At 47.4% G+C, this 23,613-nt stretch overlaps 2 protein-coding genes across 3 annotated transcripts; one reads left to right on the top strand and one right to left on the bottom strand.

The window, feature by feature from the left end:
- The first annotated feature begins 52 nt into the window (after positions 1-52).
- GGCX (gamma-glutamyl carboxylase) lies at positions 53-16,088 on the top strand. 2 transcript variants are annotated; one of them, XM_043917780.1, is made up of 15 exons: positions 53-212; positions 551-721; positions 2,059-2,217; positions 2,673-2,838; positions 4,946-5,024; positions 6,098-6,204; positions 7,550-7,713; positions 8,065-8,330; positions 8,477-8,608; positions 8,959-9,110; positions 9,545-9,714; positions 9,928-10,058; positions 10,554-10,701; positions 10,876-11,071; positions 11,498-16,088. In XM_043917780.1, the coding sequence occupies exons 1-15, from the start codon at positions 170-172 to the stop codon at positions 11,688-11,690; spliced, it is 2,277 nt and encodes a 758-aa protein (XP_043773715.1). In that variant the 5' UTR covers positions 53-169; the 3' UTR covers positions 11,691-16,088. The 2 variants fall into 2 exon arrangements, with proteins under 2 accessions (XP_043773715.1, XP_043773713.1); XM_043917778.1 differs by having other exon boundaries at positions 9,880-10,058.
- On the bottom strand, positions 15,100-21,750 carry MAT2A (methionine adenosyltransferase 2A). The gene is made up of 9 exons (XM_043917781.1): positions 21,528-21,750; positions 19,310-19,387; positions 19,096-19,218; positions 18,715-18,827; positions 18,487-18,630; positions 18,091-18,309; positions 17,671-17,853; positions 17,390-17,523; positions 15,100-16,719 (listed from the first exon to the last, which is right to left on the bottom strand). Exons 1-9 carry the CDS (start codon positions 21,616-21,618, stop codon positions 16,617-16,619), a joined length of 1,188 nt encoding a protein of 395 aa, XP_043773716.1. The 5' UTR covers positions 21,619-21,750; the 3' UTR covers positions 15,100-16,616.
- Positions 21,751-23,613: the final 1,863 nt, after the last annotated feature.

The raw sequence follows: 23,613 nt of genomic DNA, 5'->3' as shown, positions 1-23,613 counted from the left end.
AGCAGGGAGTCCGGCGCGGCCGACTAGGGCCCTTCACGACAGTCTCCGCGCTTTCCGGCCGGCCTCGCGCGTGCTGATGTGTCGGGGAGGCGGGGCTTAGGGGAGCCGCCCCTGGAGACGCCCCCGGGCTCGGAGGTTGTTCCTGTGGCACATCTACCTTCCCGAGGCCATGGCGGTCTCTGCTCGACCCGCGCGGGCCCCGCGGGGCTCAGGTAGGCTCAGAGCCCTGCCTTTTGGCTGATAGAGAGGGGCGCGGCTTTCAGAGGGGTTGGAGCGGGATGCCCTGCGGGACCTGGCTGGGGAAGGGAGCCTCGGGTGGGAAGGGTCTTGTAGAGAGAGATTACAGTCTTCGGTTTCGGGGTGGGTGATGACATTCAGGGCGCTTTGCCATTAGGGGCTGCAGTCTGAGAAAGGTTCTGGGGCATTGGGGGATCCTGGAGGAGGGGCTGCAGAAGCCCTAGACGGAGATTTTTCTGATTTGAGGAGTCTGTTTTAAAACATCTCCATTCCCACACGTGCACGTGCAACTTTCTCCATTTATTGGTTGCAGACAAAGTAAAGAAAGACAAGGCTGCACAGACTTCAGGGCCCCGTCAGGGCAGCCGAATGGGGAAACTGTTGGGTTTTGAGTGGACAGATGTGTCCAGCTGGGAGAGGTTGGTGACCCTGCTGAATAGACCCACGGATCCTGCAAGCCTAGCAGTCTTCCGTTTTCTCTTCGGTAAGTCCAGTGTCTGGGAGGTGCCAGCGTGGTTGGGGGTGAGAGAATGACAATGGTCCCTTGTCTGTTTCTTGGATACTTACTTGCTTAGTGGGCTAACCTTCCTTTTTCTAAGAGCTGAAGTGACTAATATCCTGGAAGAACTCTTTGTAACCCAGTTTTGTCTCCTCTGATTAGGACTTGGAGATCAGAAGTGCTTTGATCCGAGGCTACAGGAAATACAGAGACAGAGGAACAGAAACCCATTTTATTTGTGGAATGAAGTTTTCCAGTAACTATGCTAAGGACTAGAATGAAGTTTTCCAGTAACTATGCTAAGGACTAGACTTCAGAGAAATGGCTAGGGTGACAGAGCAGCCATTTAGGCTGTGACTCCCTAATCCAGACCTTTCTAACTCATAGGCCACAGCATGTAGGTTTGGAATGGGTTACAGACACGCCGAGATATTACTCTCCTTAATACAGTGGTTCTCAACTGGAGGCGATTTTGCTGTCCAGGGGACATTTGGCATTGTCTGAAGACATTTGTATTTGTCACAGCTAGGTGTGGGGGGAGGGGAAGAGGTGGTTACTGGCATCTACACAGAAATCAGGGATGCTACTGAATGACCTATGAACCACAGGGTAGACCTCCAGCAAATAATTAACCAGGCCAAACTGAATTGTCCTGGGTTTGAGAAATCCTGCATTAATTTGGAGCTGGCTGCCTGACCTGAGTAGCCCTTCTGTTTACCCCAGTGTGCTGGCCAGATACTGCTGTGCCAGAAAAGAAAAAGAGGCTGAGGGCGCATCACCCCAGAGCACTTTGTGTAGCCAGTAGGACAGACCTTTACAAACATGACTATCAAAACCTGAATAGCTTCGAGCATTTTGTACACTTCTTTCATTTAATCTTCTCTGAGACCCTGCAAAATATTATGAGCCCCTACTCACAAATGGGGAATTGGCTCAGGGAGGTACAGTGGCTGACATCCCACAACTGGCATAATGCCTAGCACAGAGTAGGCACTCAACCAATTCCCAGGTGGCGCGAGTGGTAAAGAACCTGCCTGTCAATGCAGGAGATGCGGGTTCAACCCCTGGGTCAGGAGATCCCCTGGAGGAAGAAATGACAACCCACTCCAGTATTCTTGGCTGGAGAATCCCATGGACAGAGGAGCCTGGTGGGCTCCAGTCCATGGGATTAAAAAGAGTCAGACACGACTGAAGCGACTTAGCAAGCATGGTTATTGTTGAATGAATTCTTTCTGGAGCTGGGTGTGCTCAACTGTATTCTAGTATGTTCCATGGTTACCTTTGCTGAGGCCTATCGGCACCCTCCCCCTCTGCCTTCTCAGGGCTGATGATGGTGCTGGACATTCCCCAGGAGCGGGGTCTCAGCTCCCTGGACCGAAGATACCTGGATGGCCTGGAGGTGTGTCGCTTCCCCTTGCTGGACACCCTGCAGCCACTGCCACTTGACTGGATGTATCTGGTCTACACCGTCATGTTTCTGGGTGAGAGAAACTGCAGGAGAGATGGGTGTATTGACTGGACTACCTAAAACCCAGAAATCTGAAGTATGCTGGTGATTGACCAGGGTCTTGGGTTTCATTTTTATTTTTGGCTGTGCCACAGGGTTTGCAAGATCTTAGTTCCCTGACTGGGGATCGAACTTAGGCCCTTGGCAGTGAAAACACTAAGTCCTAACCGCTGGACCGCCAGGGAATTCTCTAGGTTTTCTTATTTCACTTCTTCTAGAACTTATAATTTCATCCTGCTGACCTGTGTGTCATCTGAGCTGTGACCCCTTAACTCTTTTTAAAATATTGAAATAACATTTAGTTGAAATTTATTTTTATCTGACTATAAAACATCTGATGATTTTCTTAACCCCACTCATAGCCTGTCCCAGGGGAGCTGGGCCTGTGGCGACCCTTTGACCTTTTAATCTCTCCTCTACCAATCCCAGGGGCACTGGGCATGATGCTGGGCCTGTGCTACCGGATAAGCTGTGTGTTATTCCTGCTGCCATACTGGTATGTGTTTCTCCTGGACAAGACGTCGTGGAACAACCACTCCTATCTGTATGGCCTGTTGGCCTTTCAGCTGACATTTGTGGACGCACACCACTACTGGTATGAGTCTAGGGGGCACAAGGGAGGGGTTGGCTGCATCAGGATGGTCCCCAGAGGTAGGGGCCCAGTAAGGTCCTAGCACTTGTCCCAGCAAGCATATCTTCAACCATGCTTTGCAGAGTAAAGGTAACTTGTATACAAGTAAAGGTAACTTGGATGGACTCGGGAGGGGCAAGGGTCAGCAAGGTGGGAGCTCTGAGGGTGACCACAAGCAGAATGGCTCCATTCCCACCCCTTCACTCTTTCCCTATCTCCCCAGGTGCCTTGATCTGTCCACTTCCTGTAATCCTCTTAGAAGAAGAGAAGACTAAAGCCAGACATAGCTGTTTTCAAATACTTCGAGGGTGGTCATGTGGAAGAGGGAGCAGACTTTTTCTGTGAGGGACAGAATTAGAGCCAAGAGTAGACATTGCTGTGGGGCAGAAGCATGTCAGAAGGAGAGGGCCCACCAGGGCTGCCCAGCAGTGCTGTCCCTGGAGGAGGTAACCCTCCCCCACCTCTGGCTTATGTGACCATCTTTCAGGGGAGGTGAAAAAGGGATTTGGAGACAGGGTGGCAGAGCTGATGATCTTTAAGGAATCCTTCTATTACTAAGTAAAAAGCAAGTATGAACTGTCAATAACATGGGCATGGGAAGAAAAACTCAAACACTGGATTCGTTAGTGATTTATCAGTCACTGATTACATGTCAATTGTCAGTACATCTATGCAGATATCCCCTTTTTGTAAACCTTTACATTCATTTAGAGTGGCCAGCTCTCATCATAAGGAATTGAGAGGCACTTGAGCTTTCCTGGTGGCTCAGATGGTAAAGAATCCGTCTGCAGTGCAGGAGACCGAGGTTTGATCCCTGGATCAGGAAGATCCCCTGGAAAAGGGAATGACTGGTATTCCTGCCTGGAGAATTCCATAGACAGAGAAGCCTAATGGGCTACAATCCATGGGATCACAAAGAGTTGGACATGACTGCGTGACTAACACTCTCTGACAGAATACCCCAGAAAGTCTCATTTTTGTGATTTTTGCACAATTTGAAAAAATACTGGTCATTCACTGAAGACTTTACACATGCCAAGCACTACGCTAAACACTTTTGCTTTTTCCATGTTATAACCCCATGAGGTCCATCATGCTATTCCCATTTTATAAATGAAGAAATTAAGGCTTAGAGAAATAAAGGATTTGCCTAAGGTCACCAAGCAGTTAAGAGGCATAAATGAGACTCCAGGTCTCCCTAATGGTAGACTCCAGTGCTCTTGAGCACCAGTATAATAACCTGCCCCTTTCTTGGCTTCTCTGCTCATTCTGTGTCTTCTTGAAAACCTGCTTTGCTTCTGCCTCCCCAGAATACATCTAATCTTAGTAGCCTGGTTTTGTCAGTTCTCAGCCTAGGTAAGCTGTTAACAGATACTCTCTGGCCCTAGATCCTAGCATCCAGGTCTGTGAAATGTCAGTTTGTCTTGAAAATTGAAACTTTGCTTTAAATGCACTGTGTATATTTTCATACACCAGCTTTTCAAACATTCCCTGAAATTCCTTCTTTTTCAAGTTTAGTCATGTTTTAGCACTGTAATCTTTTTTCTTTTTGCGTATCAGTGATTCTTTATGCCCTTCTCCCATGCAGTGGATGGGGTGGCAGGAGGAGCAGGGGGAAGTACACCTTCCCTCATGCAGGTAACAGGAGGTCAATGTATACTAGTCTTCCTGCCAGCTGCCCTGTGGCCATGGGGTGGGGAATGGAGGATCTACAGCCCCTTTCTTCTGGGGCTAGCATTGTAGTTTTTTTCCTGGTTTGTTTTATGAGGAGAGACTAATTTGCTAACTAACAGATGTTAAACACTGAATTTTTTGTTGTTGTTGTTATAACTCACTAGTAGTTACAACTAGTAGTTTCTGTTATGACTTGAAATAATCGTTTCAGGGTGCTCAAATAATTCGAAAGGGCATCAGAATAGCCCAGAGAACTGAGAAAATGTGGGAGACCTCCTAGAGTAGAGACATCATTACAGAGATATCCTGGAATAGAGAGATGATGACATTTAAAAAGCAAGGGAGAAATGGGACTGGACTAAGAACCTGTCCTCCACCCTTCTCCCTCTCATTGCAGGTCTGTGGATGGCCTGCTGAGTGCCCGGAAGCGGAATGCCCACGTGCCCCTTTGGAACTATGCTGTGTTGCGTGGCCAGGTACCAGATCTCAGGAGAGAGGGGGTGTTCTTCACAGCCAGTGGCAGCATGGCTGCCCACTGCCAGACTTCACTCTGCTTGGCCTCCCTGAATCTTCTCCTCCTCCCCTCTTCCTTTTTGAAACTCAACTATTTAAACAATTTTTTACGTATTTATTTTCTTTTTGGCTATGCTGGGTATTCATTGCTGCATACGAGTCTCTCTAGTTGTGGAGAGCAGGGGCTACTCTTCAGTGCTGTGCCCCAATTTCTCAGAGTGGTGGCGTCTCTGATTGCAGAGCATGGGCTCTGGGCAAGAGAGCTTTGTGGGCTCTAAAGCGTGGCCTCATTAGTTGTGTGGTGCGTGGGCTTACTTGCCCCTCAGCAGGTAGGATCTTCCTACATCAGGCATTGAAGCCCTGTCCCTCGCATTGGTAGGTAGACGCTCATCTACTGGACCACCAGGGACATCCCTCTTTTTCCCTTTTTGCTGGAAAGCTGGACTGGCTTCTCCCTGCTTTCTAATCTAATCTACTTCCTAATCTCTGGGGTCTCTCACCTTGTCATACAAAGAAAGAATAGAGCTTTATTCCCACTAGATTAGAATCTTCATGTGGAAAGAGTAACCTCTGTGCTTCATGACTTTCCTTTTTCCTTCATGACTTTTCCTTCAAAAGTGAAAGTAAAGTGAAAGTGTTAGTTGCTCAGTCCTGTCCGACTCTTTGCGACCGCATGGTCTGTGGTCTGCCAGGCTCCTCTGTCCATGGAATTCTCCAGGCAGGAATACTGGAGTGGGTTGCTACTCCTTTCTCCAGGGGATCTTCCCAATTCAGAGATGGAACCCAGGTTTCCTGCACTGTAGTCAGATTCTTTACCATCTGAGCCACCAGGGAAGCCCGACTTTTCCGTCCTGACTTTGCCTAATACTGTGCCTGACATCTGTAGGATGTTAGGTGAGTGAACGTCTGAGATGAATGAATAGAGTGGATCTCGTCTCTCAGGCCCTGGACTGAGGTCAGAACTGATTTGTGACTGTCTGCGGAGGATGAGGTTCTGACTTCGTTTGAATATTCGTTTTGCATATCGTGTTTGCAGATCTTCATCGTGTACTTCATTGCGGGCATAAAGAAGCTGGACGCAGACTGGGTGGAAGGCTACTCTATGGAATACCTGTCTCGGCACTGGCTCTTCAGCCCTTTCAAGTGAGCAGCAGGGCAGAGGCCTGGAGTGGCCAGGTGCAGGGTTGGGGGGCTCACCTCCTTCAGGTCTCCGGTCATAGCTGCTGCTCCCACTTTGCCTAAATTTGCTTCATGCTTCACTCTGTCCGCTCATCTCCCTCTTCAGCAGAAGGCAGAGTTGATGATGTCAAAAGATCTAGGCTTAGCTGCCCCTGGGAGACTTACAGCATGGGCCGAAGCGAAGGGAAGAGAAATAAAGGAAAGGGAAGTGCCAGCGCTAGGTGACTTGGAGAGTGAGTCAGTGCCCCAGCAGTCGCTGTGGTGGGCCCTCTGTCCTTGGGTGGCTGCCCCAGCCTCTTGCCCAGACTCCTCAACTGGCGTGCCAAGAAGATGGACAGTCAGCTCCCCTTCCCCAACAAAACCATTGTTAATAACTCTTCCCAAAGCAGAGCTGCTTCTCTCTGACTTCTCTCTTCCTCCCATCTCTTCTTCCTTTTGCCTTCCTTTTTTTACTCTTACTTTTGGCTGTGCGGGTCCTTGTTGCTATAGACTTTCTCTAGTTGTGGCAAGTAGGGGCTGCTGTCTCGCTGTGGTGTGTGGGCTCCTCATTACTGTGACTGCTCTAGTTGCAGAGCATGGGCTCCAGGTATGTGGGCTCACCATCACAGCGAGTGGGTTTAGTTCCTCCATGGCTGTGGAATCTTCCCAGACCAGGGATCGAACGCATGTCCCCTGCATTGGCAGGCAGATTCTTAACCACCGGACCACCAGGGAACCCCCTTCTTGTCTTACTTTGTACTCTTCCTTCTGCCCTGACACCTCCCAGTTCTGGAAGTTTGACATCATTATATCAGCCAAGCATTCCCCTTTTAAAGTATACCTCCAGAAGGTATACCTCCAGGAAGAGCCTGCCCTGCATAACACACACACTGCTCATTCAAATTTTGCTCTGGAAAAAAAAAAAAATTTTGCTCTGGGAGCTCTGCCCTTGCTTATTACTTAGGGCATGTTGAAAGAAATTGAACACCTGAAGTATGTGAGATTCCCTGATGGCTCAGATGGTAAAGAACCAGCCTGCAACACTGAGACCTGGATTCAATACCTGGGTTGGAAAATTCCATGGACAGAGTAGCGTGGTGGGCTATAATCCCTAGGGTCGTAAAGAGTTGGACACAACTGAGTGACTAACACTCTTAAATTATGTGGAAATGAAAAGGGGTTGGAAAACCCTCCCAGAGGATGTCTTTCTGTGGAGTTCTCTACCCACCTGCCAGGGTGGATCATGCAGCATGGAGAAGGTAGCAGAGGTGCCTCAACTGTGAGTATTCCATGCATGCTAGTGCCTGAGCTTTGACCCTGCTGTCTGCAGACTTGTGTTGTCCGAGGAGATGACGAGTCTACTGGTGGTGCACTGGTGTGGATTGCTGCTCGACCTCTCAGCCGGTTTCCTGCTCTTCTTTGATGCCTCAAGACCCATCGGCTTCGTCTTTGTGTCCTACTTCCACTGCATGAATTCCCAGCTTTTCAGCATTGGTCAGCTCCTATAATCTGGTGGGAAACAGGAAGCCACAGGTGTGCAGGGGAGGGACGAACCAGCGGCCCGTGTGGCAGGGGGAGATGGTGACAGGAACAGGAGCTAAGCTGAGCCTGATGTAATCTCTGAGAGATGGAAACAGATGAGAAGGCGGCCAAGGGCTTTTGGGCTCAGCTAGTATGTTTTGTGATAAGTTTCTGTGGGAAGTAATAGGCTCCAGTTGAGGACTTCTTTCATCATAAGTGGAATACCTGGGAGAGGCTGCCTAGGGGAAGGGGGGTGTGTGGAGGGGATGAGCCATGTTTTCCAGTCAAACTCCTGAAGTGCTGGTTTCCTCCCCGCTGTTCTAGGCATGTTCCCCTATGTCATGCTGGCCAGCAGCCCTCTCTTCTGCTCTCCTGAGTGGCCTCGGAAGCTGGTAGCTCACTGCCCGAAAAAGCTGCAAGAGCTGCTGCCCCTCAAGACCGCCCCACAGCCCAGCACTTCCTGCCTGTATAAGAGGAGCCGAGCCAAAGGCAGTCAGAAGCCAGGGCTGCGCCACCAGCTGAGCACTGCCTTCACCCTGCTCTACCTCCTGGAGCAGCTCTTCTTGCCCTATTCCCACTTCCTCACCCAGGTGTGTGCGGGCTGGGGGTCCGCTTGGATAGTGGCAGAGGGGACAGTGCTCAGGAGAGAAGCGGGCAGATATGGGGGCCTCTCTGGGCAGAGGACAGCGTTAGCGTGAGGCGCTTGGAGCTGACTCCCACCACCCTGCTTCCTCAGGGGTACAACAACTGGACCAACGGGCTATACGGCTACTCCTGGGACATGATGGTGCATTCCCGCTCCCACCAGCACGTGAAGATCACCTACCGTGATGGCCGCACCGGCGAGCTGGGCTACCTCAACCCTGGGGTGAGATGCCACTAACTTCCTGGCCTTCAGAGGCCCCCTTGAGCTTTGGGCTCTGGTCTCTGTGGGTCCACTTTGCCCTTTCTCTGGAGCCAGGTGGAACCTTCTTTTGTGGGGGTTGAAATGGGCAGTGTCATTCACATCCCTCAATTGAGATGAGACTTAGGAAAGGTGAGTACCACTAGCCCAGCGATGAGAAAAATTCTTCCACGAAGTTTTTTGCTTCTCATTTTTTTTTTTCTTCCCTGTCAAAACTGGCAGCAGGCAGGGATCTTTTTGTGCCTTCGGCACTGCATGACCTGTCTCGGAGCTCAATAACAACGAGGTGGGACTAATGTGGGGGTTTGGGGCAGGTATTCACACAGAGCCGGCGTTGGAAGGACCATGCAGACATGCTGAAGCAATATGCCACTTGCCTGAGCCGCCTGCTGCCCAAGTACAATGTCACTGAGCCCCAGATCTACTTTGATATTTGGGTCTCCATCAATGACCGCTTCCAGCAGAGGTGGGCAAGGGGAGCAGAGAAGGGGGAGAACGTGAAGTCCAGTTTTTTTTTGGCCAAGATGACTAGCCTGTGCTCCTCAGTGTTGTCTTGCTTGCAAGGCTGTCCTCTGGTGCATGTCCCTGTTGACCTGGTTGTGGGCATAGCTGATTGCATCCAGCAGAGGGCACTGTCATCCCGAAGAAAAGGGAACTCATTCTCTTAGAAGCTGTTAACTCTCCTCAGGCGGCCACTAACCCGCATTCTTCCCAGTGCTCCAGAATCTCTTTCCCCTCTTCTGTCTCTCTGTCCCCAGCTGGCAGTAACATGCTGACGTAGGCTGTTTCTTCTTTCTGGAAAACCCTGTTTGTCCTATCTGGGAACAGTGATGAACAGAACTGGAAATTCCAGTATTTTGGTGGCTATGGCCTCCATAGAACATGATTTCCTTCCCCAAGGATTTTTGACCCTCGTGTGGACATCGTGCAGGCTGCCTGGTCCCCCTTCCGGCGTACACCTTGGCTGCAGCCACTGCTGATGGACCTGTCTCCCTGGAGAACTAAACTACAGGAGATCAAGAGCAGCCTGGACAACCACACCGAAGTGGTCTTTATTGCAGATTTCCCTGGTATGGAAGAAAGCACAAAGGCCTTGCTGTCTCCCTCCTGGCCTCCTAGGCCAGGGACACAGTGTGTGATGGCGCTGGGAGGGTCTGCTCCTGGTGGGAGGCTGGTTTTTGAAACCCGAGGTGGAGGTGGTGGTGAAGGTGTGATTTCTCTGTTCTGACTGGGAGTGAGTTCACGCCACCTTGGGGTGGGATGGGAACTCTTGCCCCTGGCAGGGCTGCACCTGGAGAACTTCGTGAGTGAAGACCTGGGCAACACTAGCATCCAGCTGCTGCAGGGGGAGGTGACCGTGGAGCTGGTGGCAGAACAGAAGAACCAGACTCTTCAGGAGGGAGAAAAAATGCAGGTGTTTGGCTTGAATTAACAATGATAGAAAACTTTTGATGAGTGCACTTGATTTAGTATAAACACAAAATGCTTTAATGTAACAGTAATGCAGTAGGAGGCTTCCCTGGTGGCTCAGTTGGTAAGGAATCCACCTGCCAATTGCAGGAGATGCAGGTTCAATCCTAGGGTCAGGAAGATCCCCTGGCGAAGGAAGTGGCAATCCACTCCAGCATTCTTGCCTGAAAAATCCCATGGACAGAGGAGCCTGATGGGCTACAGTCCATGGGGTCAGGAAAGAGTTGGACAGGACTTAGCAACTAAATAGCAACAATGCAGTAGGGCTGAAAAGCAAGGGCCCTGGGGGCTATAAATAGCCTCATTCAGGATTCTAGAGGTCAGTTCCTTTGGATTCCAAAATACAAGAAAAAAGATGGAGGTGGGGAAGTGGAGGGAAGCCATAGACTGGCTAGGGAAAGGCTAGAGGATGAGAGATCCATTTCTTCCCCCTTCTCAGTTGCCTGCTGGTGAGTACCATAAGGTGTACACAGTGTCGTCCAGTCCTTCCTGCTATATGTACATCTACGTCAACACTACAGAGGTTGCACTGGAGCAAGACCTGGCGTATCTGCAAGAATTGAAGGAGAAGGTGGAAAATGGAAGTGGTGAGTATCTGAAGATTTGGGCTAAGAGAGCCCACTTTACAGGAAGTCAGGGTCATGATCAAAGATCTGCCCACTTAAAGAATGAACTTGAAGCATCTAGCTGGGGAAAGAGGAGTTCTAGAAGAGAGAATGCTCTTTTCTCAGTGATTCCTCTTTTTGCCCTCTTCCGGACAGAAACAGGGCCTCTGCCTCCAGAGCTGCAACCTCTGCTCGAAGGGGAAGTCAAAGGCGGCCCTGAGCCAACACCACTGGTCCAGACCTTCCTTAGACGCCAACAAAGGCTCCAGGAGATTGAACGCCGGCGAAATGCTCCTTTCCATGAGCGACTTGTCCGCTTCTTGCTGCGAAAGCTCTATATCTTTCGCCGCAGGTAAGCCTTACCCAATAGTACGTGTCTTTGTCATCAGATGTTTGCAGGCTGGGTCACTGTTCTCTGATGAGAGTAACAGTAGGGACTCTTTCCCAGGAGAGGACAGTCCAGTGCTAAACTTCTCCCTTTTTCCTCTCTCCTTGCTCCTCTTCCTCATTGATTGGGAGAGTAAATGGTGTGTCTGATGGGCGCTGTCTTGTTCTGACTCAGCTTATTTCCTGTGGGTTATTCCTACCTGACCCTGGAATCCTCAGTCAGACACTGTAAAGAGTGGGGTGCCCTTCCAGCTGGGATGGGAGGTGTCTAGGGGGAGATTCTTATCTGTGGGTGAGAGGCCAGATGACCAGGTGTCCTCTGAGGGCTTTGGCAGGATTGCCTGTGTTGAAATAGGAGTTTGAACAGCTGGCTTTTTCCCATCTTTTTCAGCTTTCTCATGACTTGTATCTCACTTCGAAATCTGGCATTAGGCCGCCCTTCCCTGGAGCAGCTGGCCCAAGAGGTGACTTATGCCAACTTGCGACCCTTTGAGCCAGTGGGAGAGCCGAGTCCTGTAAACACAGATTCTTCAAATTCTAACCCTCCTGAGCCGGATTCTGACCCTGTCCACTCAGAGTTCTGAGGGAGGCCAGATGTGGAGTACAGATGTGGCAGCAGCCAGTCACAGGACCGTTACCTAGGCAGTGGACATGTGAAAAAACTACTTCAGATTTTTTGTTTTTCCTCCATATCCACGGCTGTAATAAATTCAGAGAGGATAGATTAGAGGGACAAGGAGATAAAGCAAGGATAAGATTTATCAATTCCAAGGTTGAGGGGCTTGGGCAGTGGGGTTAAAAAGCAATGTGAAAATGTCTTTCAAGGGTTAAGAGTAAGGTTTAAAGTGACTTGCTCCTTGCCAAAAGAGAGTTAATGTTCCATGAAAATAGCTGCTGTTCTTAAGTGCTTGCCATATACAGGCACTGTGTGAAGCCCTGTGCCAGCATTATTACACTTATTCCTTAAGAGCCATAAGCCCTATTTTGTGGTTGGGGAAACTGAGGCTGAGGGGTAGTATAATTCTCTCAAAGACGTATACCTAATAAGGGATAGACTGACTGATGGTCTGAACCTCAAGTCTTTTTTTTTTTTTTAACCTCAAGTCTTAAGGTCCTGCACCCTGCCTCTTAAAATTTTCAGAATCACTGACAGTAATTTTGAAATAACATAGCTTAAAACTTGTCTGGTTATAAAGTGTGATTAGGATGGTGATCAGGTTTTAGATGCAGGGTAATTTTCTCTTCACTGCAATTTTGATTCTTTTTTTGTTCCTATTGTTTATACAGCCAGCTTTTTACTAGGGGTTATGAGCATAGAATAGCAGAAAGTTAAACTGATAACAGAATTTAGATGATTAATAGTGGTATATATCTAAAAAATAAGCTGAGTATTTAGCATTATTCTAGTTTTCAATGAGCAGGAGGTGATGTAAAGTGAGATTTAACCAAATGTAATGAAATCAGGGGATGTTTACAGTCATGATATATAAGGTTTGGATGTGATTCAGGAAGATCCTCAATTCTGTGAAAATTCAAAGGCCTGGTACTGGGCTAGGAAGTGAGAATGCATAATTAGCAACAGAAACAAACAAAAACAAAACAGGCCCTGTTTGGGAACCCTATTGGGCATCCTGTGTGGAGGCAGAGACCAGCGGCAGCAGGCTGGCAATCCCAGTTACTTTGATAAAGGATCGCATTTGTTTCCAGTCTTCTTTTCCCATGCTCCACTCCATCCAATCGCAGGCTTCTTTCCTAGGTGGCTGCCTTTTCACCATACATACTTGGGATGATTGTGTCCACTCCATGGTTTCCAGGGATGCCGCTGCTTACTTTCTTTCCCGTGCTCTAGAGCTGTTTATCTAGCTCCACCTAGCTACCCCAGAGTTTTTAACTGTCATAAACAAGATGCATTCATCCACAACTCAGACCTGCTTCTTTATTACTGAATGGCAGCTGTTTTTTTGATTCTTCCATTTTCCTTCCATTTCTTAAGATTTCAAGGCCCATCAGTTCTACCTCTTACTTTTTGGATCTGTTGAATTCATCTCTCCTACCTCTGTCCTTTCAGCCTTTATACTGGAATCCAGTGAAACAGATCAGAGCAGGGCTGCCAGGGAGTTGTGCAGATTGGGCCTAAGTGCACTCAACTGATCCAAGTGGAGCCTGGCAGTAAGTTCCTGTGATTCACACAAGGCATTTTGTGGGTTAGAGATGGCTGTGGCACAGGGCACTTTGCTAAGAACCATGCATGGGAACACTGGTTTTCAGTTCTGCAGATCCCCTCAGTGACACGAGACACCTTGGCACTGTGTCCTTCCCCATAACTGCTGCCCCATCCTCCTTTTTACTTAGTGAAAATAATAAAAGTAGTTCTTCGTTTTGGAAGGGAACTCTTACAGAAGTATTTTTCTTGATACAGGCAAGGATGTTACTTTCCCTCAACTGTTAGTGTACCACTTGTCTCATTTTCCAAGTGACAATGTTGTGGGTACCCAATACTGTTAAGAACAACTGCTCACTGGAGAAAATCTGGGTTCTCCAGGTTTCAGTATTGAGACCCTGGGTCTGAATACTGAAATGTTTAGCCAGGCTTTGCTTCCTACCATAGGCCAGCATTTAGGTCTTTTGTCCCTGACCAGTGTCATCCCCCTTAAAACTGTAGAAAAGTATGATTTTCAACTTAAACATGTTTCACATTCCCTTTCATTGGCACTTTATGCTTTTGATTCTCAAGCTGTAACCAGGCATCATCCTAGTAAATGCTGAACCAAACTTTAAGGCCATTATTTCTCTGGTCCTGCTTTACCAACCTACAGATGCTTTATCCTCACCATCATTATTTGACCAACATGGTTAGACAGCAGTGTCTTGGCCATCTAAAAAGCTTTTTGATATCCTGGAGCTTTTCATTTCATGAAAAGTTTAAGTTCTCAAGTTTCACAGCAGGTCAAGAGTTTATACTCCCTGAAATTTAACCTTGGCCAGAAGAGTTGACTCATTGGAAAAGACCCTGATGCTGGGAGGGATTGTGGGCAGAAGGGGATGACAGAGGATGAGATGGCTAAATGGCATCACTGACTTGATGGACATGAGTTTGAGTAAACTCTGGGAGTTGGTGATGGACAGGGAGGCCTGGCATGCTGCAATTGATGCGGTCACAAAGTCAGACACAAGATTTAAGCTTGCCTTTCCTCCCAAATGTTTCTAAACTTTTAGCCCTCCAGGCAAACAGATACAAGCAGCCATTGCTTGGGCCTCATTTGCAACAGTAAAGCATTTCAACCATTTGATTTCATATTTGCTGGTGTATATACATGGGCCATGCAGCTCAAGAAAGGATGGTTCAAGAGCTGGTTGATGAGTATTCTGCATAACTGCAACAAATTCAGAATACACATCCTCACTGCAGTTTTGTTTAAACTTTATCCATTGTATGAGAAACTGGTCCCTCAGTTGTTTAAAAATACTTTTCAAACTGTAGTACGTAACTTGTAGCCTTTAACCCATTTATATACAAGGGGAACTTAAGACAGCAAATTGTTTTTACATTTTCAAAACACTGAAAATAGATTTAAAATATCACTTTTCTCACATGATACTCATTTTAATGGTTTTTATGCCTTTAAAGCACTGCTGATAGTGCAGAAATGGCTGTTGTAGTAAGACATGAATTTTGCCCACTGTGTTGGCCAAAACAGGCAGTGCTGGACAAACCTTCAACTTTCTTCTTAGTGTCAGGGATACAATTTATGAACCTTTTAAAGGCCAGGCCTATAGTCAAGGTTGAAGTTATTTCCCTAAACCATGGGTAGGATTACAATTACTCAGGGTTAAAATATGTTTAATTCATACTCATACTGAAACACTTACGAATGGCGGGAAGAGTTCCCTGGTGGCCAGGATTCAGTGCTTCCACTGCAGAGGTCCACGTTCAATCCCTGGTTGGGAAACCATCCCACATACCACCAGAATACAAATAATAATGGACACAGGTAAGGTAGAACCTAGCATTTTATTTAGATCTTCATTAAACTGTTGGAATTGAGAACCAGACATACGTAATAAACCTCCAAAAATAGATCCTGAAAGGCACTTTCTGCTTAGGGCAAGCAGTCATGGAATAAGCATGTAAACAAGCTGGCTTCTCTGTACCACACCAGCCAAGTCAGCTTTCTCCATGGCCAGCTGCACCAGCTCTGCCCTCCCTTCTGTTAACACCAGCCAGAACCCCTGTAGGTCTAACCCAAGGTTTTTCTGTAGGACACCTTGGCCTACCTGGGAATGCTGGAAACATGTTAAAGGAATCATGGTGTTGAGGAAAAAAAAAATCTTTTAAAAGCTGCCATCTGAGGTGATGGCTTCTCTGTACTTACGCCATACCCCAGAATACAATAAATAAGCAATTAGAAAATGTTCAAGTATGAAGGGATTTCCTCCTCCCCGCCAAAAGCACTGCTCTCTGAAGGAAGCTGGTTTCTCTGTAGCTACACCAGCTGTCCAGAAAGCTCATTGGACCTGGTTTTGAAAATAAAACAAAGTTAAAACCCTGGGAGGAGTTCTTGTGCAGTGTGGAGTACTCAGTCTTTCTTATAAAGAAAAAAAAAAAGTTATCTGGTACCAAAGTGTGCAACCTACAGACCCTCAGGTACTGCCCTGTGACTTCTCTGTATGACATCACAAGGGTGCCAAGTGCCTGTTTTTCTAGAGCTAGGAATTGGTGGTTTGGCTAGTGCTGAAACCATGCATAGGATTGGTTTACTAAATAAAAACCTTATTACGTACGTCCTCCAAAAGACAGCTGAAAGTGGAGAGATTCTGATTTGGTGCTGTTTAAGAGATGGCGATTAAGAGCATAAGCACCAGGGAGATGGTTTAATGGTAACTGCCTTTTTTTTTTTTTTTATGTCAGGCTAGAGCTCCAACTGGAACTTGCGTTACATGCAAGAATGATTGGATAGGGAACACTCCCTGACAAAGAGCTACATAATTAGAAGTGGATCAAGTTATAGGGAGGATAAGGGAAGGCTTCACATTCATAATAGAGCTCAAGACATTACAAATTCATGCTGACAGGGCTGTGGCATTGCCAGACGAGAAGCTATCATGGAACTACAAGTACTTTACGTGCACATTACAAGGACATTTTCAGCATTTGGTGGGAGAGTCAATGCAATTAGGATTTTAGAAGGTTGGGTGATAGGGCACAAAGGTTCAATTTCAAAGCATTATTTACTACAATGCTGTTGATTTGTTTCTAGGCAGTTACACGGATCACCTATGCTCACTAAATTCATTATAATGGTGAACAAAACACCTAGGGACAGAATAGCAAGCCCAACTTACAGTCCCCCACACAAGCTAAAATTCATGTCATTGACTATAGAGTGACTGCAACTGATCAGGAGCTGAAAGAGGACAGGAAAATTTAGGAAGAAGGGCCCTTTCCCGCAGAGCTTGAAGGCTTCTCTGTAGCCTACGCCAACAAGTCTGGGGAAAAAAGGCTAACACTTTCAATATTTAAGCTTTTTGGGCACTTCCCATGGGAAGCTGTCCCTACCAAAGTGGCCATAGGCTGCAGTCCTCTGATAAATTGGCTTCTTCAGATCCAGATCCCTGGAATATACAAGTCCGTAACTTAATATGTAGCATTCAATTAAAGTAAAGCAAAACAATCAGCAAGACTCATTTTCAAGACTTCTGGCAAATGAGTTCAGTTCTCTGGGGTATGCTAGGAAAGAAGTTTGTGGCAAAAGTATTTGTTACTTCCCTGGTGTCCAAAACTCCTTGCACAGTCCTTATCAGTAACTATAGTTCTCGTTTTTCCGTCCCTGGCTCAACAAATATGAAAACTTGTCATTATTTGGAGAAATTTCAAGTATCAAAAACTCATCTAAAGTCATGGAATACTTACCAAGGTCCCATGCCCACACCCTACCAAGGTTATTTTCTTTGTAACAGCCATGTACATCCCATTTATCTGTACTAAAAATTCTTTTAAGTAAACATCCCTCAGGTAACAGGAGCACAAGTCTGTATCAAATGTGGAAAACTTTTCTAGGGTGGTTAGTCTAAGCCATGGAGCACTAGAATTTTAGATTCTTCCTAATAATTTAAGCCTCTACTGAAGGCAATTTTCTAAGATATTAACACATTCTAGGAATTAAGATGTTTCCCCACTTGAGTCTTCCTTCACACCTTCACCTTCCAAGATTTGAATATATCAAATATATACACACCCACACCCTCAATGTTTTTCACTAGCAATAGGCTTTACCATCTTTACCTGACAATGACCCCAGGGCGGAGGTCAAAATTCTTCTTCACAATCTCTAATAGCTCTCTCTCACTCTTCTGAGAGGTGCCATAATGGAAAATGGAGATAGACAATGGATGAGATACTCCAATAGCATAAGAGACCTAAAAGAATTTAAATATCATTAAGAATCAGCAAAAGACCCACACACTGTGTAACAGACTGGTATAAAAAAAAGACAAGTAGTTAACTGCTAAACATCCTCCCACTTACACACCTTTTAGTGAACCCAGTAATAGAAAAATATATACCTGAACAAGAACCCTTCTGCACAGACCTCCTTTAACAAGGGATTTTGCCACCCAACGAGCAGCATAAGCAGCTGAACGGTCCACCTTGGTATAATCCTTTCCTGAAAAGGCACCTCCTCCATGAGCTCCCCAACCACCATAAGTGTCCACAATGATCTTCCGGCCAGTCAAACCAGCATCACCCTGAAATTACAGAATTTAAATTACTTTATGCCCAATCCTTTCCAGTGGTTCTAGATCAGGCCTGCCTGTTAAATGCTTATTCAGTATCACTTGGCAAACATCCTCAGAAGATTCACACGCAGGCTTCAAAAAACCTAGGAAAAAGGTGGAAAGTAGCCAGGTTTTTCCAAGTAACCATGACAGATTTAAAAAAAAAAAAAAAAAAAGGCAAATTAAACTGAAATTTTAAGGCCTTACCTGAGGCCCACCAATAACAAATCTGCCACTTGGCTGTAGATGATAGATTGTGTCCTCATCAAGGTACTTTGCAGGTACGACAGCTTTGATGACCTTCTCCTTTAGGGCATCTCTCATCTCATCAAGACAAACTTCTTCATCATGCTGAACAGATATAACAATTGTGTGGACTCTAATGGGAAGCACAGCACCTCGATCCTGCATATACTGCACAGTCACCTTGAAAGCCAAACATCAGAACATCAGTCTACTAAACAATAGCTTTGTTCTTGGTTCCCTACCCTACATTACAGTACAGAGAACAAATGCTATTCTTCTCTTAGCTTTAATCAAACCACCTTACTGATGTCCTGTGCCAGTGTTAATGGGTGTAGGTTTACAATGTTCATCACTTACTTGAGTTTTAGAATCTGGGCGTAACCAAGGCAAAGTGCCATTCCGGCGTAGTTCAGCCAGTTTGGCATTGAGCTTGTGTGCTAAGACAATGGTTAAAGGCATACATTCCTCAGTTTCATCAGTGGCATAACCAAACATCAAACCCTATAAAAGGAAAAGTCACCAATGCAATCAATCCAAGCTTCAAAATTTGTTAGAAGAGATGCAAACAGATGTCTACCAAGATACCTGGTCTCCTGCACCAATGTCTTCCTCGTTTCGGTCAAGATGAACACCTTGAGCAATATCTGGTGACTGTTGCTCCAAGGCCACTAACACATTACACGTCTTGTAGTCAAATCCTATAAACAAAACAATGTGTTTTTTTAAGGGCCATAGCAATATTTTTAAACTTACAACAATTATCTGGAACTCTAAATGCTGCTAAAGAAATAAAATATACCTAAATGTAGTACTTTTAGAGAAAAGCATAGGGCCAGAACAAAAGTACAGTAAAAGTATACAGGTGGAATGAAATATTCCTAGGAACACTCAATAAAATAGAGCTAAAGAGGACTGAAGAAAATATCTGAAAAAATGAGGTTAGAAAGTTAACTCATTAAAACATACCTTTGGAAGAATCATCATATCCAATGTGTTTAATGGTTTCACGAACCACTTTCTGGTAGTCAACAGCAGCTCTGGACGTAATTTCCCCAGCAAGAAGGATCATTCCAGTCTTAGCAACAGTTTCTAATAAAAGAGATGTTCACACTCAAACATCACTTTATAAAGTTAATTTTCATGCTATTTTTTCATCATATGAGAAGTGTTCTGAACCTACCACAAGCCACTTTGGCATCAGGGTCCTGCTGAAGGTGGGCATCAAGAACAGCATCACTGATCTGGTCACAGATCTTATCTGGGGGGAAAAAAAAATTCCTGGCTCAATTTCTTTAATTTACTACTAATATAAGTATGTCATGCCTCCCTCCCTATAACTATAGCTGTTAAGATCTTTGTGAATGCTTTCTTCTAAAACTGTGGCAGGGATTCCCTCCATGCTGTGGTTAGGACTCCACTATTCCACAGGAGGGGGCAAGGGCTCTATCCCATATGCCCTCAGCACAGCACAGCACAGCACCCCACCCCACCCCCTACAAATTGTGGCAAAACCTATATAACATAGAAGTTATCAATTTAACCATTTTCAACAGCATACCTAACTGCCATCTAAGTAAAGCATTCCTTGTGCAGAAACCATTTTCCTGAAGAATGCTGGATACAGTGATACATGTTTCCAAACTTGACACCCTGGTTTTTTACTACAGCTGTACAAGATCAGCAATTCAGGTAAGCCAGCGGAACACCTAGCATGTTTAATACAACAAGGACATCAGTCCCGTCTTTCCACTATTTCAAACATTTTGAAAAACTAAAGTTCCCAGGCAAAACCAATTTTCATTGTTATACAGAACAGCCACATACCGGAGATTCAAATCAAAGTAGAAACAGAAAGTGGCTTTCTTCCAATCAAAAGCAAAACAAGGAACATTTATCTTTACGCGTTAATTTTCAAAGACAACAATACTTACATTTATCCCCCCAAGTTTAAAATTCTCATTATAAATCTAAGGCAAAGTGTGGTCTGTTTATCAATTTCTCCATGATCCTCTAAGGAACACCAATTAGGGAAGTGAGAGAAAATGTCACTTGAAGAGTTAAATGATGAAAGCAAGGACACTTCACGAACAAAGGGGATAACAATTTGATTATCGGCAACAATTTGATTCTGTGTTGAGTAATCCAGGATCAAAAGCTGAGTAGGCTGGAAAATACCCAAATGTATTCTGAATCCTTGATATTCCACTCATCTATACAGCTCCCCAATTATTACTTTCCTAAATTTTCTATAACCATCCAAAAAAATCTTAAGTAAAACGTGTACCGCACTCATGCCATAGGCCAAAACAATCCAAACATTTTCGAACGCCTGCAGCTTTAACTTAATAAAAGGTGGGTCAAACACACATGTTCCCAGCACTGGGAAAATACAAACAAAACCACCACACCACATCTGACCATCACTCACTAGGACCTCAGGGTCTGTCCTCCCGTAGACCACTAGGTTGCTCGTGGCGTTTCACCATCGGCACAGGAGGCTTACTAGAGAGAAATGGCTCCTTAAGCCATCAGACGACATCTGTCATTGTGGTCATCCTAAGAAAGATCTGGATCAGACTAGTAAAATTGTGATCTTCACCATACGAGGTTTTCAGGCTGCGACCGAAAGTCCCTTGGTATTGCTTCACTCCTTCGCGTGTAAATTGATCCCCGTAATGGCGGACCGCTGGACAAAGCCCGTAGGACGTGTGGAGTAAAACCCTGCTTAACGGTCAGCCCCATCGCAATGGCGCCTCGCACTCAATTCATGTTTCCTGTCCCTTTCACGCGCGATCCAAATAAGGCAGGGCTCCTCCGACAAGCGCTATATTTAGTTGGAGGCTGTCACCTTGACGCCAGACCATATACCGGCTAAGGGCATGTCACATCCTTCACCGCAGCCAAGGAATTAATGGGGAGCGCGGACTCCCCGAGGCCTGGGCCGCGCTCTGCAAACCGGCCGGCTCCCTCGCCCAGAAGCCACATGCGGCAGACACGTGGTTGCGGCTGCAATGCGGGGCGCGCGCTCCCGCGGGCCGGACGCGAGCACGCGGGGCGGGTCACCCACTCGAGGTGGGTCGGCACGCAGGGCGGAGAGGAGGAAATAGAGCCCTCCTCGGCAACAGCACGAGCGGCCGCGGCCCCCGCCCTTCTCGTTTTCTGGAATCTTCCGCATGCCGGGGCGCGCGGCCGGATGGGAAGAGAGGAAGAGAAGCGGGGGAGGGAGCGGCGGCCACGCGCTCAGCACCGGCGGCGCCACGAGGAAGGCGCGCGGCCGCCGCTCTTCCCACCACCAGCCGGGAGAGTCACTGGCGTGGACACCGCGGCTAGCGGGTCCTACCAGCCAGGTCCGATCCCGCACCCCGACCCTCGCTTGGCTCCAGGGCCCGTCACCTCACCTGGGTGGCCTTCCCCCACGGACTCGGAGGTAAAGAGGAACGTGCCCTCCTCGATGAACGCGTCGTGGAAGCCGTTGAGCTGCCCGTTCATGGTGGTGGTGGTGGTAAGTGAAAGTGGCGTAGAGAAGAAAAGGGAGCGGCAAGACGACTGCGAAGTGCGCGAGCAGAAGACAGCAGTCTATTTAGCTCAGGCTGGCGGCGCGGAGCGAACGAGGTGGCGGGCGGCGCGGCCCACTATTTATACACGGGGCCCGCGCGCGCCCGAGCCGAGCCCCGCCCCTCGGCGCCCGGCGCCAATGCGCCACTCGCGCGGGGACGCGGGAAGAAGGAAGGGGCGGTGCGCAGAGAGGAGCTCGGGCCGAACCACTGTCCCGGGCAGGGGGAGGGAGCGGGGGTAACGCGCCCCTCCTGCGAATATTCGCCATCTTAAGCACTAAAAACAAGAGGTGGGGGAAAAGACAAGAGTACAGGGTCACTGTACTCTTCCGTGAGCCACGGGGGAGGACGACAAACAAGGGCTTAATGGGCCTGCTCCCCTGTGCTGTGACATGGCACCTCCCTCCCGACCGTTGGCCCGGCTGTCTGGCCGCAAGGTCGCGTCCCCCAGCGGTGGCCTAGGGAATCGACGAGGGTTTTGTCCTCTGGCTCTGCCCGAGGGTCTTTCCGGCTGCCCTACCTGGGGATGCCCGGGTGACCGGGAGCCTGGTGGCCCACATCCACGTGAAAGTGGCCATCTTGGCCGGTCAGCGTACGAGCCTTCGCGCGGCCTTGTGCCTCCCCTCCCTGCGCGCTGCCGGGGGCTGGCAGTCCTGCGGGGGGCCGTCCAGTTGCTAGCAGTGTCTTAGTTAATGGTTCTGTGATGAAAATGGCCGAAAAAGGGAATAACGAGAATTCTGGCATCAATTTTAACGATTGCCGCCCCCTGCGCTAGAGTTTTGGAGAGAGGCCTTACCCTTTGCAGACCCTACGGCAGAGGCTGCGCTCGGCCTCTTGGGCTCCAGCCTGTCCTCCGAGAAAGGAGGCTGCTCACGAGGCTGACCTTGCACTTGCTGACTTTAATGTCTTGGAGGGGACAAAAAGAGTCGATGTTTAGAGGGTCGTTTCAGTTTTCTGTGCAAGAGACTGTTGAATATCGGTGGGGGGGTGGGGGCGGGGGGAGTCTCTTTCGCCCTTGTGTGTGATTCAGCAGATCAAGGTGAAACGAATGGTCTGTTTCCTGAAGCTTTCACTTTATATAATGTCCACCTGCGTGGTGCCAATTTTGCCCATTAAAGGAATTCTAGGGAAAGAAAAAAGAACAAAACCAAACTTGAGCCAGCGAGGAGCAGGGAGTCGGGGACCGGCTTCATGGCTCCCGTTTGGAAAGACCCACAAGTGGCGGGTGGGCCCGTGTCACTTCCTCCCGCCCTTGGGGCAACGGACACGGTGCAGGGCCGGGAGGGGGCCGAGGATGGGGGGTGGAGGGGGGGTGGCTGCTGCTGTTGCGGTGACCCCGAGCGCGTGAACATTGGGTTTAATGATGTTATTAGGAAAGCGCCTGCTTCTAGGATAAGGTGCTTGTTACCCTTGGGAGATGAATAAGACCCCTTGCAGCAGCTCCAGCTGCTTGCGGCTCAGAGAATTAGGGAAGTTCGGAAGAACAATCCTCTCTTCGGTTTTCAAGAGGCAAGGGGGAGGCGGTTTGCTGTTTGGGAAACAATGGAAGCACTAGGGATTCTGACAAAGAACTTAAAAAAAGGGCTCATCTTTAGACTTTGTGACCACATCCATGTTCCCTCGAAGCAGGGAACAAGGCTAAATCACTAAAGAGACAATATATATGCTGTTTTATTGGTTTATATTTTTCAGACTAACTTCGTGGAAAAACAAAGACTTTCATAATTTATTGTTTGTTTTAGAGTATTTCACCTTTTTTTTTTTTAAAGCAGAATGCCAGTTAGCTTACAATATGTAATAAAATTTGCAACGAAAAAAAAAAAAAAAAATTTGCAACGGAAACAAGTTGCCTGTGTAGGCTGGTCAGTGCATGATCTTCCAGCAGAAGAATCTATAGGGGAATCCAGAATATAATTAGAAAGTTATTTGA

The sequence above is a fragment of the Cervus elaphus genome, chromosome 11, assembly GCF_910594005.1.
Source record: "Cervus elaphus chromosome 11, mCerEla1.1, whole genome shotgun sequence".
Classification (NCBI taxonomy): domain Eukaryota; kingdom Metazoa; phylum Chordata; class Mammalia; order Artiodactyla; family Cervidae; genus Cervus; species Cervus elaphus.
This window is presented reverse-complemented; position numbering and strand designations above follow the sequence as displayed.